Genomic DNA, 13,026 nt, shown 5'->3' with positions numbered 1-13,026 from the left:
ACCGTAAACATTTTAACTTACATGTAAAGACTTTATCATCTTGAATTCCCCCCTAATCTTGAATAACTGAAGGATATATTAAACATTATTAAGCTACTGCATTTTTTAACTTCACCAGTACAAGCAACCGATGTTATTTCAAGCAGATTCAAAATATTTTTTTTAATGTAAAGAACCAATGGTCTCTATACAGGGTGATTAGATTAAATAGTGTTAGAAATAACAGCCACGTGAGTCAGCATAAAACGCATGAAACGACATAAAATCCTGCAGTCACGGTTAAGACCAATTTATATGTTGTTAGAGGATTTCAGAAGCAAAGTTATGATGCTTTTACTCTGAGAAAAAATTAATACATCTGAACAGAAAAAAAAATGTCTGGACCATCTGCAGCTAATAGGCGCTCAAAGAATCAAACGACTGATAAAGTTTCATTGCTCGTAATGAAACATCTTTGATAGCTTGTGTTTGTTCTTTTCCATCTGTCACGCGTCACTTTTCCCTGTACATGTCACTTGTTTGTGCACAAACCCCTGTCCTCTGGGTATGAAAAGGTTTGAACTGGTCACAGTCATCTATAAATACAATGAAAGCCAGTGTTCTCGCGGAGCATCAGGATGCTCCTTAACGCCACCATCCCTCTGTCTGTGGACTTCGACACCCCGGAGGACTTCCTCATCTTCATCTTCCACATACTGTTCGCCACAAGCTCCGTGCTCGTGGCCAGCTCGGTTGTCATCGGGATCTCTTCCACGTGCTCTCTGAGAGGCCAGAACCGGTTCATCTTCATGCTAAACACGAGTATCAGTGACACTCTGACCGGATTCTCGGCCTACTACCTCGGCCTCTTCGATGTCCAAGAGGGCTATCCTTCCAGAAACGGAACTTTCTACATTTTACCCTCGTTTCTAGGTGTTAATGTGCTGACCTTCCTCTTTGCTCAGTTTGATCGATATTTCGCTGTGTGTCATCCGTTCTTTTACAACCGCTACATAACGAGATCTGTTGTGATCGGAATCTGTGCGTTCTGCTGGACTTACACGTACACAATACTGACTGTGCAGAACATGGTGCCTATTTCAAAAGCAGCTCAAATAAACGCGTTTGGTGTCATGATTCTGCAGATTATAGTTCTAGTGAAAGTGTTGATGACAATCAAATTATACATCATAGCCAGGAGCCACCTGGTGAGAGAAGCGCCCAGTGCAGAGAGAGACAACAAGAAGGAGTCTCTGCGCATCATTGTGTTTGTGGTGATTTGTTTTTTGGCTCTGTGGTGTCCGTCCTTTGTGAATATCATAGTCAGACAGCTGACCAGAAAAGGACTGAGATTTAGGAATGAGGCCACCAACCTGTTTGCCATCATGGCGCGTCTGAACGCGCTGGTCACCCCGGCTTTGTACATCTGGGGCAGCCCAGCGCTGCGCGAGGCTGTGTGGAGGAGCGCGTGGAGGAGGGTGTGTCCCTGTAGGAGGGCCAGGTGAGAGTGGGGTTAACACTGTGAAAAAATGACATGTTTCAGATGGTTCCCAGATTTCTCGGATGGCTGCAAAATGTTTGTGGTCACATAACCTGTTTGTCTGATGTTGTGCATTGAATTCATGAAACCTCTGCTCTTTCTGATCCTATCTCCTTTCTCTTTTCAGAATTGGCTTTATTTTCAGTGGAGCCACGAACAAGTTATAACAGAGCAGATCATTCTGAGGTTGAAGCAGGAAAATGGACTAAGTTGGCATGGTTGGCATGTGATTTCTCAAGAATGTTTGAAAAAATTGAAACAAAACTAAAACATAAACATATCTGTTAAATTGGAGTGTTCGTCCTGCGTCGAAACTTCAGATTTGGGGGAGAATGGTGCGATCATTTAATATGAAAAACATGACGTTCTTTGAAACTGTGCAACTGACAATCCGGTTTGCCTGGAACAACACTGCTGTGATTTGGAGTTGTCTGCTTTTCATTTCCTATCCAGCTTTTTACTATTTCTCCTTAGGCTGATGACAGTCATATTCATACGTTTCTCTACTGAATGCCTTCTTCACTGATGAGAATTGTTTCAGTTGCACAATCCATTTCTGGTATTTTATGGTTTCATCTGATCTAGAGCAATTCATTTGCATATCTCTACAGGATTTTTTTTTTTTAATTGTGCAATGTAAATAAAGTTATCATTATTATAACTAACACTTGCTTGTGCCTTGTATATGCATGGTTCTCTTTTGAAGGTTTAGTGCTGTTCTTTATCTTGGTCTTGTGTTATTGTGTTGCCGAATCGTCTCAAACTTTATTTGATAATAATAAATAAAAGCCACAAATAAAGAAATTTATGAACTTGGAAAGATCTCAGATGTAATTCCAACATTTATACTATTTTAAAAAGACTCAGTATTTAGTTGAGCTGTACATTTAATTACCCATGGCCCAGCATGGCCGAGCCGTGAGTTCAGGACCTCGGTCAGCTCCAACTTGTTGCCAATACTTGTGACTGTACTTTTCAACATGCATTGCTTAAATTGCTTTATAATAATGCTTTTAAAATAACAAGTGATTCTTAGTCTTCATATGATATTTGATAAAAAATTATGATATCTCAGGAGTAAAAGCTAAAGGGCGTCATGTCGTTATGATCTGGTCATTGTCTCCTCCTACATGCCGTCTTAAAATTAAGGGTTCAAAAAAGTCCTTAAAACAGGAGTGCTGCTATCATTTCGTCACACTTCAGGGTCGCCTCTTCCACCCCAGCATGCTGCTCTTTTTTAACATAACGCTTGTGCCTCTGGCTGTTGACTTTGACAGTGTAGGAGATTACTTTCTCTTTATCTTCCACACCATGGCCGGGGTGAGCACCGTGCTTGTAGCCGGCTCTGTTGCATTTGGTATTATCAGAACTCGAGCTTTGCTAACACAAAACCGCTTCATATTCATGCTCAACACGAGTATCTGTGACACGATGACCGGCTGTGGAATATTCTATCGGTTTCTGTTTGATGTGCGAGTGGGCTTCCCGTCGAAAAACGGGATTTATTTCATTTTGCCCAGCCTTCTCGGAGTTAATATCATGACATTTCTTTTTGCACAGTTTGAACGCTACTTCGCCGTGTGTCACCCGTTCTTTCATGGGCGTTTTATCAGCATAAGGGTGGTGATATGTGTTAATGTGTACAGCTGGGTGCATGTTTTCGGACAGCTGCTTATACAACACATGGTACCTCTGTCCAAAGCTATAGAGATCGGCACATACAGCAGAATAAGCTTGATGTTCATTATCATCACAAAAATAATCATGACAGTGAAGCTGCTGTCTGTGGCCAGGTACCAGCTGCTGCGTGAGCCCCCAGGCCCGGAAAGAGACAGTAAAAAAGAGTCCTTGGTGATCATAGTCGTGGTGGTGGTGTTTTTTCTGCTGCTGTGGGGCCCAGCTATGCTCTACACCATTGTGTCTTCGTTGACAGGAAAATTTGTAGAGATGAAAAACGATGCCGTGAACCCCATGCGGATTTTGTCCAGAAGTAACGCTTTGTGCACCCCGACCCTGTATCTGTGCGCCAGCCCCTCACTCAGAACAGCCGTGTGGAAAACAGTGTGGAGCAAAATATGCTGCTGCAACCCACACAAAAGGTTAGTTCGGGTGAAAGACAAAGAAGAAAAAAAACGATGAATGATTTTTTTTTTTTTTTGTGAAATGTTGAGACATACAAGTGCTTGTGAATTCTACATATAAACATTTAATTACACTTACTGTGGCTGCACAACTGCTCTTTTCCCCCCCCTAATCAGAATCACTTTGAACGTCTTGAGGAAAGATTTGATGCAAGAAATACTTTCTTTTAATGGAAAACAAAAAAACTACTTTTTTTTTTAAAGACAGACTTGAGTTGTTGGGGATTGTATGAGGAAGCAGTCCTTCACCGTTAAAAGTGAATTATCAGCAAACTGAAAGTGAAGTTTTTCAGATGCTTTCATTTTACAAGATCAATTAACAGAGTACAATCAGGTTGTTATTTAGAAGCTTTAGGGAGAGGTTCAGTTTTTCTCTTCTGCAGGTGACAGATTTCTCATAATAGAGGAACCGGAAGCCACTCTCCTCATTGTACAGTCAGAACAGCTGTATTAACGTAAACATCTCAGCCGTGATCTCTGCTTTTGAAATTATTGAATATATATATATATATATATATATATATATATATATATATATATATATATATATATATATATATATATATATATATATATATTCTCCTGCGTTGCTTCAATACTTCACAGTAGTTTTAGGGATTTAATTTATCTAAAAGACAAGAAATGTTCTTTACTTCCCCATATTCCCAATGAAATTTATCACGTCAATCTTTAAAGTTAGTGAGCTGTTACAACTCACTGTTGTGCATAGTGTTTTGATGAATCTTTATTTTTATTTATTTATTTATTTACTTATTTATTTATTTATTTATTTTAAATTTTTAGGATGAATGAATCAATGAATACTAATACATGTATAACCATTTAAGGAAAAATCTCTTTTTTTTTTCTCCTACAGGCTCGGTAAGGTTGGAGGGGTGATGATGAATACTCCACGGTGACATAGAGCTCATCTCTGTCTTCTTGAGTCTAACAAAAACTTCAGCTCTTTGGAAATAAAAGATTAAACACAGATTTATTTGTGCTTTTTTGATGCAGTAGCAGTCAGTGTAAGGTCATACAAAATTATCACTATCTGTACTTTTTTAGTTCAGAGACTCATAGTCTTGGCAATAGGCCTGTCGAATTATTCTGCTAAAGCAACAATGGAGATTATATCATACTATAGATGGAAAGTGACAAATAAGGGTATCAAACATAAGCTTTAAACTGTTTGTTTAAATGTGTAGTTTGCATTTCTGTTAGTGCCAGAGTATTTTATATGACAATTCTACCATTTTTAACCAATTAAAGAATCAGTCCCATAAAACTGTCAAATGGTGTAACCACAAAAGCATCACAAGTATTAAATAATTCACTCCCCTAAAAGCTGCAAAAAGGCTGATAAAATAAGTTATTTGCCGTGAAATATCATCTTAAAGTATATTGAACATACTTTATTTTTACACTTGATGGTATGGGTTTAGTTTTACTGAGTGGGCACACTATAGACATTGATGTTTTCTCATTATTTTTTGGGTCAATATCATTTTAAATTTCATTTTTACAGTGTAGCAGGTTGCTCAAATTATATTTTTGATGTTTTGGTGGCAATGTCAGATCTTTTTATTAGAAAAAATGGTTACACCAATTGGCATTTATCAGTTACATCTCTTACACACAGAAATATCCACATCATGCTCTCCAGTATTTCTCATTCTAACAAATATTTTGATTTACTTTCTTGTTGAAATACTTTCTTAAAATAACTATTTGTTTTCTAGATACCTGGCATTTTGTTCTGGCATAAGTCTTGTGTTAATTCTTATCTTACTTTAAAAAGAAAAAAATAGTGAAACATGTTAAAAACTGTAATGTTTTCTTCATACAGCTTGGCTCTAATGGTGAACGTCAGTGGCATTAAAGTTGTTCTTTTCACTATCTGTTCCTGTTTTTTTCCTCGATTTCTTTATGGTGGTTTCTAAATACACTAAAATTATTTTGGGGCCCAAAGACAGCAATATAGACCATTTTGACGGAAACCTAAATAATTTAGAAATCCTCTCTCCCCATGTAGGGTGTGCAAGACTGTTGAAAAGTGGCCGGTTACAGGACTAAAACTCTTTATTATATGTTTTCTTATCAGGCAGATTCACGAGTACAAGGATAGATTATGAAGGATCTCTTTGCAGAAAAGGACACTTAAAAAAAAAAACTCTTTCAGAACAACAGATCATCCAAAGACAATAAAAAGTGGCTGTTATTGAAAATAAACCTACAAAATCATATAAAACCTCAATTCTTTATCATATTTAAGCCAACGTCTCCGAGTTAGCTCAGCAACAGCAGTGTCGCATTAAATAAATAACAGCGGACAGTTCCTGGTGCTGAAGTTAGGCCTGCTAATATTGCTAATAATGCTAATATTTAGTATGCAACTGCACCTAATGCTAATTGAAAACCGGACTGATCTGGTGTTTTCTATCTCTTTACAATTTGTTTTATTGGCGACTGATATTTTTAAGTTAAATTGACAAGAGCTTATCAGTTAAAGAAAAAGTCAAGGCTGCAAAAAGTATTGCGGGTCATTTCCTCAGTCGACTGTAGCAGAATTAAAGCCCTCTTCCACATGTGATAGACTGAATGAAAAACAAGTTTAAAGAGATTTTCTTATCGAGGCTGCAATAACAGAAAAATTAACGACACTAGATCCATGCATCCCTTGAGACTAAGGCTTATGACTCGATCTTCCAACCTATAAAAGAATAGATCCTGTCTGACCCATCTGCGCACGAACAATGCTCCGCACCAACACCACGGACCCGCAGACAGGAGGAGGAGTGCCTCTCTCATTTGACTTCGACAGTGCCGGGGATTACGTCGTCTTCATATTTCAGATTTTGTTGGCTACCACCACTGTCCTTGTAGCTGGAACTGTAGTCATTGCCATCTTGGCCACTGAAGCCCTGCGCCTCCAGAATAGATTCATTTTCATGCTGAACACCAGTATCTGTGACACGATGGTGGGCTTTTCGGTGTATTACCTGGGTCTGTTCGATGTTCAGGAGGGATATCCACCTAGAAATGGCACTTACAATGTTTTACCATCACTCCTAGGGGTGAATATAATTACGTTTATGTTTGCACAGTTTGACCGGTACTTCGCTGTGTGCCATCCGTATATCTACAGCCGCTTTGTAACAAGACGCTTTGTAATTGGCATCAATATCTACTGCTGGGTTTATAGCTCCGCTCACCTCCTCGCCAGAAACTTCTTGCCTGTTTCCAAAGCTATACAGTTGTTCGTAGTCAGCATTATTTTATTTCAAGCTGTCGTATTCACTAAAGTGGTAATGACGATCAAACTGTATGTTGTTGCCAGATTCCAGCTGGAAAGAGACCCTCCGAGCGCAGAGAAAGAAGCCAAGAAGGAATCACTGAAAATAATAATTTTTGTTGTCATAAGCTTTTTGGCGTTGTGGTGTCCCTCTTTTGTAAATATCATCTACAGATTTACGACAGGAAAGGGGATGTCATTCAGAAACGAGGCCACTAATATTTTCGCCAACTTGGCTCGAATGAACGCGTTGTGCACACCTTCTGTGTACATCTGGGGGAGTCCAGCTCTGAGGGACGCTATGATGAGAGCAGTGTGGGGCAGAGTGTGTCCGAGATGCAAGAGGAGGTAAACTGTCTGCTTGCAAAATGCAACTTCACGTTGACTGTATTTATCTAAAAAACAAACTCTGACTTAACTTTAATCACCTGATGCAGTCTTTACTTTTCCCTCAGAGTGGGCTCCAACCACAGGAGGGAAAAGACTTCATGGAAATAAGAACCAGAGGTCCCCGTTCAGCACGTGGGTGAAACGGTTTTTTTGAAAAACTTCTCTATTATATTGATCTTTTCATTTTAAAGAGATGTTTCTTCGGTATTTTTTTAACCCATGAATATGTGTGCTGTAGTAATCATTGATTTTATCCAGAGTGTGTGGAGCTGAATCATTTCAGTGTGTTTCAATAATCTACCAAGACTATGTTGTGAATAGGGTAGTTTTTGAGACTTTTATAGGTTTGTCTTAAGTTCGCTGAATAGAATGTGCTTTTGTATTTTTTTTGTAAATAACTTAAAATGTTCGGATCCTTAAAAAAAACACTTCAGTAAAACTTTTTAACTTGTGCCTAATTATTATAAAGGGAAGAGGAAGGGCCATGAGATACATGGTTTACTTACCTTTGAATGTGTTGCATGGAGGGCATCTGTTAAACAGGGAAAAGTATCAAGGTGATGATGTTTGCGGGAGCTTCTTACAGAAGCAAAACTGTTACTATGTTACAGAAAAGACAGCCATGTACATCAAATTCTAGGGCTTTCAGTGAAAGTTGAAACATTACGTATATCCCCTTTTATAAGCTGTAATGCAGCAATAACATGGCTGCATGAAGCTTTTCAGACCCAACAAACGTATCTGATCATTTCTACTTGGATCAATACAAATAAATAGGTAAATTATCAACTTTTGTAGCCTTATCAGCTTTCTTTAGACGAATTAAACACAGTGGAAAGATGACAGAATAGAGTCAGTTTGAGGCTACGCATCCTGTGTCCTTTTCAGTCACATGATTATAATTAACTCCCTGTCATATAAAAATTGCTCTGATCCATTTAAATCTGTGAAAAACTAAACTTTTGAAGTTAGTTTTTAATGTGTGATCTTACTGTTGCTGTTTTTGTTTTTTATTTTTGGTTGATTTATGTGTAAATTGTCTTTTTTTCTTGTTTATTATTATTATTATTGTTGGTTTTGTTAATAATAATAATAATAATAATAATAATAATAAAAATAATAATAAAAATAATAATAATAATAATAATAATAATAATAATTATTATTATTATTATTATTAAAAAGAAAAAAGGGAAAAAAAACTGCTCACCTGACTCAAATTATTGGTGAAACAAAAGAACAGGGCCATGTTGAATAAAGGTAATTTATGAGATTAATCTCATAAATTATAACCTGATAAGATTAAAGTCATACATTTATGAGATGAAACTCATAAGTGAATGAGAATAAAGTTATAAATTTAAGAGAATAAGCCTGTTATTTTACTCAAGGCTATCAGGAGAGCAGCAGCCTACTGTAAAAACTAAAATGAGGACTGTGGAGCATCTTGTGAAGCTTTACTTCAGTATAGGTTTCACAAGTAATGAATTATTCCATCTTTTAGCACATCAGCATAACACTGGCATAATTAGGACCATGAAAATGTAGCTAAAAACTGGACCTTTGTTAGGAACTCTGGTAGAAAGAAATTACACAGGTTTTGACAGATTTGGCTTTCCCCTATCAATAAGTCCTCACAAAATCCAGGTAGTCTGTAAACTACAAACATACCTTCCTCAAAACGAGTCATCCTCTGTGCTGGGAAACTTGTAATAGCCACTATACAGAGCAGGCTCTGGTTCAAATGAAATGTCTCCAAATTGCAACACTGATAAAAAAAAAGATACAGAAATATCAAATAACTTAACCCAGGTGAGGTGTAGCATCATCAAAATCTTTCTAAACAAATATGATACCACGTTTTACATACTACATTTCTTAGATCTTCCAGTAGCTTAGAGCTATAGACTAAGATAATGACCTTATTCTCATAAATTTATGACTTTATTCTCATAAATTTATTAGATTAATCTTGCAAATTCATTAATTTTTTTCTTTAATGTGTCCCTGATCCTCAGTCATATATTGGCCTTTAGTCAACATGTGATTTTTTTTCTCTGGACACTCAAAATGCATTCGTCCAAGTGTGAAGTCCATTGTAACGGTGCATCAAACAGGTCGAAGGACTTTTTCTCATGGATATTCTCAGAATCCTGGGATGAATTCCAGGGAGCTCAGTTTTCGTCTCCACTTGCAAAGCATCAATATCAACATGCAGAAGTCAATGTTTAAGACACCTTGAAAGCAAAAGTATAATAATTTATTTCCTACTCAAATTGCCACAATTATGCAGGGAACTGACATTAAATCAGTCAAATGAAGCAACTTGCATTAAAAGAAATACTGAAAGAAAAACACCTCATGCTGCAAAATCAAAACCCCCAGAGCCAGGTTTAGGTGCTGACAAAAACAGCACAGAGCTTTTTTTGTCACTTCCCTATTTTGATGACAATAAAGTCCCTAGAAAGCTGGATGAAGTTTTAAAAAAAAACATGAAGGTACTGATAGAATCCTTATTGGTCATGCACTGTTAGAGTAGTTCAGGTGTGAAAATGTCATTCAATGCAAAGCTGATGATAACATGTTTCCCTACAAGTCATGGTGATGGGAAAAGAAAATATATGTTTGGTCTTGAAATGTGACTTGTTGAGAGGGGGAAAGAAAATGTAGAGGCAGTGTTTTTTTTTTCTTCTAAGTTTCATTTTCATAAATAGTAGGAACTAATGAGCAGATGAAAAAAACTGGTGTGCTTCAGTCTCAACACGTCATTCACGCTCTGTCATAAATGACAAATGGCAATGTTAATTATCTAAAAATACATTTGCTCAGTAAGTGAACTTGGCTTATTCTAGCAGAGTGTTACTGTCTATGTCTGGTTTATACGGTTTAGCAAATCCCTTTCAAAGTTTCATTTGTTTACATAGCTATAGTTGTGTGTTTTAGCCTTGTATAGTTCAGGTGTGCAAGTTTCAGACCAACACTTTCACATGTAGTGTACGTTTGTTTAACCAGCACCAAAGGATTCCCCTGGAGGTGAAAGTTTATTCCAAGCTGTCAGAATGTGTATGATAAAGTAATGTTCACTGAAAGAGAAAGTGGATCAAGTTGTGGGTGTGCGTCATTTCTACCACAGTGTCCATGGAGGCTGTTTCAGCGGGAATGAGGCCAAAGAGGAAACATTGACGGGAATGGAAATGACAGCCCATGGCAGTGCTTGTCTCTCAAGAGTTCGTCTGATCATCATCCTGCAAAACGAGGAAAAAGAACAATGAATTGAATTTGTCCTCACTGAATGGGAAAGGTTTTGTTTCCTTGCTTGTATAAATCTAATCTGAGGGGATTTTGTGTGATATCTGTCTTACCCATCACGTCCCAGCAGGAATAGAGCAGGTATGCTTGGTGTGGCTGCACTTCCATCTGTGATCATATCAAGGTAATGGCTGTCATTGTCAGATGCATTATCTGCAATTAGGACAGCTATGCCTCCTGCTTCCTCCACATTTTTGGCTTTTTGTACAAAAGAGCAACCTCTGGAGGATACACAGAAAAGGAAAAAGATATGAGAAACCACATTTGGACAAAGTTTGTCACCCTTTTTTTCAATCCTTAAAGGGCAACTCCGTTTTTTTGACACCTGGAACTTATTTATATGTGTGTGTATGCTCATATACTCACTCAGACAAACATCATGCAGCTCGGAGTCCTTCAGAAGTTATTTAGATCCAACCAATTTTAGCCGCACTTAGCGGGGGCCACGGCAAGGGAGCTTCAGCGTGGGAAATAATCTCTGCAAAATCGCTCATTTTGGCTATATTTTTTCATCCATCGCCAGTGTTATCACAAACACAAACACACTCCTCTTCTGTTGCCATAGGCGAACACTGTCCACAAGCGCACCACCAGTTCGCATTGAGTTGTGGATGTGCTCCTGTTTGTTGTTCTCGAGCCAGCTCTTCATCTCTCTCCCTCTGCATCCTTCTTTCATGGAGCTCCTCGTCCGTGTACACAGGCTCAAACCGGTAAGGACAACCGTCAAACGTTTGTTTACCAGCTCAGCTCTGGGTCAGCTGACCCACCTGAAGATGGTAGAAGAGCTGACTTTATGATAACACTGGCGATGGATGAGAAAATATAGCCGAAATGAGCGATTTTGCAGAGATTACGTCCCGCACTGAAGCTCACTTGCTGTGGTCCCCGCTAAGTGCGGCTAAAATCGGTTGGATCTAAATAACTTCTGAAGGACTCCGAGCTGCACGATATTTGTCTGAGTGAGTATATGAGCATGCACACACCTATAAATAAGGTACAGGTGTCAAAAAACGGAGTTGTCCTTTAAGGAGGCCTTTAGTCTGGTTGTTCATCTGATTGCTGAACATAACACATTTCTAACCCACCACATCTTCACTGGCAACACTTCTTAAATGCCTGTACAACTGAAAGAGCTAGATTTAGATTTAAGAGTGTTAGAAGTCAAAGCTACAGTCTTCTGTTTGTCTAAAAGGGCTCAACCTGTGCTACTCCAAGTGTTATACAGCTACAGCAGCATGTTACCTGTTTATTCAGTCATTAGAGCATGCAGGCAGCCAGTGTAGCTGGCAACAGTCATGAGCAAACTATTTGTCCACAATTTAAATCTCAATGTCTTCTTAACCAAGTGATCAGCTTTAACTTGAAAATGGCCTCATTAAAGCTTAAAATTCCAGCTTCCATCTACTTCTTTATGTTCACAGTCTCTTTTATGGTTAATACAGCACACAGTTATCAGGCTTCTGTGCATACCCTCTTTCTACCAGGATCACTTGTCCCTGAATGATCTCTCTGTCCCCCAGGTCTGCACAGCCATCTGCTGGGTTTGCTGGCACCAGGAAAATCTCATCATAGGAAGATGTCTGGGGACAAAGAGGGCAGAATCATGACTAGGTGCAGAGCTTTAGAGTTATAGCAAATACGTTAAACCGAGAGAGCAGAGGTGAAATACTTACAAACTGCCCCCCAAAGTCTTTAGCAGGTGCAGCACTGAATATATACCCTATCTCTTCTGGACTGATAACACGGAAATAAAGTAGTTCATTGACCCCAAGACCTAGAGCAGAAGAAAAAAACAGAAACATAGAGCTAACCTCTGATCTGTACGGTCAGTATGATGTCAGTTGGTCATCAGTCAGTTGGTCGATGGAAATTAACAGACTATGACACACAGCGCATCCGACATTTGACTTCATGAGTGACACATTATGAGATCATTTCACCAAAATCAACGTCAGTCTTCATAAGGTGTTTACCCACATCAGCCATCCCTGCCCCACGCGCTCACCTGACATACAGCTCAACTGCATGAACACGCTCCAGAGGTGTAACAATAAAGCCGCTGTCGGAACAACTACTGCCATTTTCCAGACAAATAATGACCCTGTAAGTGTTACATAGACGAAGCATCAGTGTGGGTTTCTGTTGAGAAGCGGTATTTTATCCATGAGAAGCTGATGTTCGGGCACATCACGGTAGCAGGTTGGCAGCCACTTCCGCGCCTCTTGAACTGCGCATGCGCTTACTGCAGAGCCGGATTTACCTGATGGGTGGCCCCGGTGGCTCCAGGAACACTGGACCCCCCTTACGTCTCATAATGATAACTGCCAAAGCAATTAAAGGGTAAACGAACAATTATCGCAACAAATGAACTC

At 38.7% G+C, this 13,026-nt stretch overlaps 4 protein-coding genes across 4 annotated transcripts; 3 read left to right on the top strand and 1 right to left on the bottom strand.

The window, feature by feature from the left end:
- The first annotated feature begins 617 nt into the window (after positions 1 to 617).
- LOC141790062 (uncharacterized) lies at positions 618 to 1,484 on the top strand. The gene has a single exon (XM_074669693.1). It carries the CDS (start codon positions 618 to 620, stop codon positions 1,482 to 1,484), a length of 867 nt encoding a protein of 288 aa, XP_074525794.1.
- A 932-nt stretch (positions 1,485 to 2,416) lies between these two features.
- Positions 2,417 to 4,580, top strand: LOC141790061 (uncharacterized). The gene is made up of 3 exons (XM_074669692.1): positions 2,417 to 2,437; positions 2,723 to 3,618; positions 4,538 to 4,580. Exons 1-3 carry the CDS (start codon positions 2,417 to 2,419, stop codon positions 4,578 to 4,580), a joined length of 960 nt encoding a protein of 319 aa, XP_074525793.1.
- A 1,836-nt stretch (positions 4,581 to 6,416) lies between these two features.
- On the top strand, positions 6,417 to 7,453 carry LOC141790060 (uncharacterized). Its single transcript, XM_074669691.1, has 2 exons — positions 6,417 to 7,303; positions 7,411 to 7,453. The coding sequence occupies exons 1-2, from the start codon at positions 6,417 to 6,419 to the stop codon at positions 7,451 to 7,453; spliced, it is 930 nt and encodes a 309-aa protein (XP_074525792.1).
- A 2,130-nt stretch (positions 7,454 to 9,583) lies between these two features.
- On the bottom strand, positions 9,584 to 12,901 carry LOC141790612 (protease-associated domain-containing protein 1-like). The gene is made up of 5 exons (XM_074670610.1): positions 12,660 to 12,901; positions 12,328 to 12,428; positions 12,125 to 12,234; positions 10,708 to 10,875; positions 9,584 to 10,590 (listed from the first exon to the last, which is right to left on the bottom strand). Exons 1-5 carry the CDS (start codon positions 12,733 to 12,735, stop codon positions 10,470 to 10,472), a joined length of 576 nt encoding a protein of 191 aa, XP_074526711.1. The 5' UTR covers positions 12,736 to 12,901; the 3' UTR covers positions 9,584 to 10,469.
- Positions 12,902 to 13,026: the final 125 nt, after the last annotated feature.

The sequence above is a fragment of the Halichoeres trimaculatus genome, unplaced genomic scaffold, assembly GCF_033239565.1.
Source record: "Halichoeres trimaculatus isolate MK-OKI-2021-1 unplaced genomic scaffold, fHalTri1.1 fHalTri1_scaffold_5, whole genome shotgun sequence".
Lineage (NCBI taxonomy): Eukaryota > Metazoa > Chordata > Actinopteri > Labriformes > Labridae > Halichoeres > Halichoeres trimaculatus.
Note: the sequence above shows the minus strand (reverse complement) of the source record. Positions and strands in the feature narration are given on the sequence as shown.

Coding starts and splice junctions, on each gene's coding strand:
- LOC141790062 (XM_074669693.1), top strand. CDS start 618: ATGCTCCTTAACGCCACCATCCCTCTGTCTGTGGACTTCGACACCCCG.
- LOC141790612 (XM_074670610.1), bottom strand. CDS start 12,735: ATGGCAGTAGTTGTTCCGACAGCGGCTTTATTGTTACACCTCTGGAGC. Junction 12,235..12,327: donor AAGACTTTGGGGGGCAGTTT/GTAAGTATTTCA, acceptor CTTTGTCCCCAG/ACATCTTCCTATGATGAGAT. Junction 10,591..10,707: donor TTCCTGCTGGGACGTGATGG/GTAAGACAGATA, acceptor CTCGTTTTGCAG/GATGATGATCAGACGAACTC.
- LOC141790061 (XM_074669692.1), top strand. CDS start 2,417: ATGGCCCAGCATGGCCGAGCC. Junction 2,438..2,722: donor TGGCCCAGCATGGCCGAGCC/GTGAGTTCAGGA, acceptor GTCACACTTCAG/GGTCGCCTCTTCCACCCCAG. Junction 3,619..4,537: donor TGCTGCAACCCACACAAAAG/GTTAGTTCGGGT, acceptor TTTCTCCTACAG/GCTCGGTAAGGTTGGAGGGG.
- LOC141790060 (XM_074669691.1), top strand. CDS start 6,417: ATGCTCCGCACCAACACCACGGACCCGCAGACAGGAGGAGGAGTGCCT. Junction 7,304..7,410: donor TGTCCGAGATGCAAGAGGAG/GTAAACTGTCTG, acceptor CTTTTCCCTCAG/AGTGGGCTCCAACCACAGGA.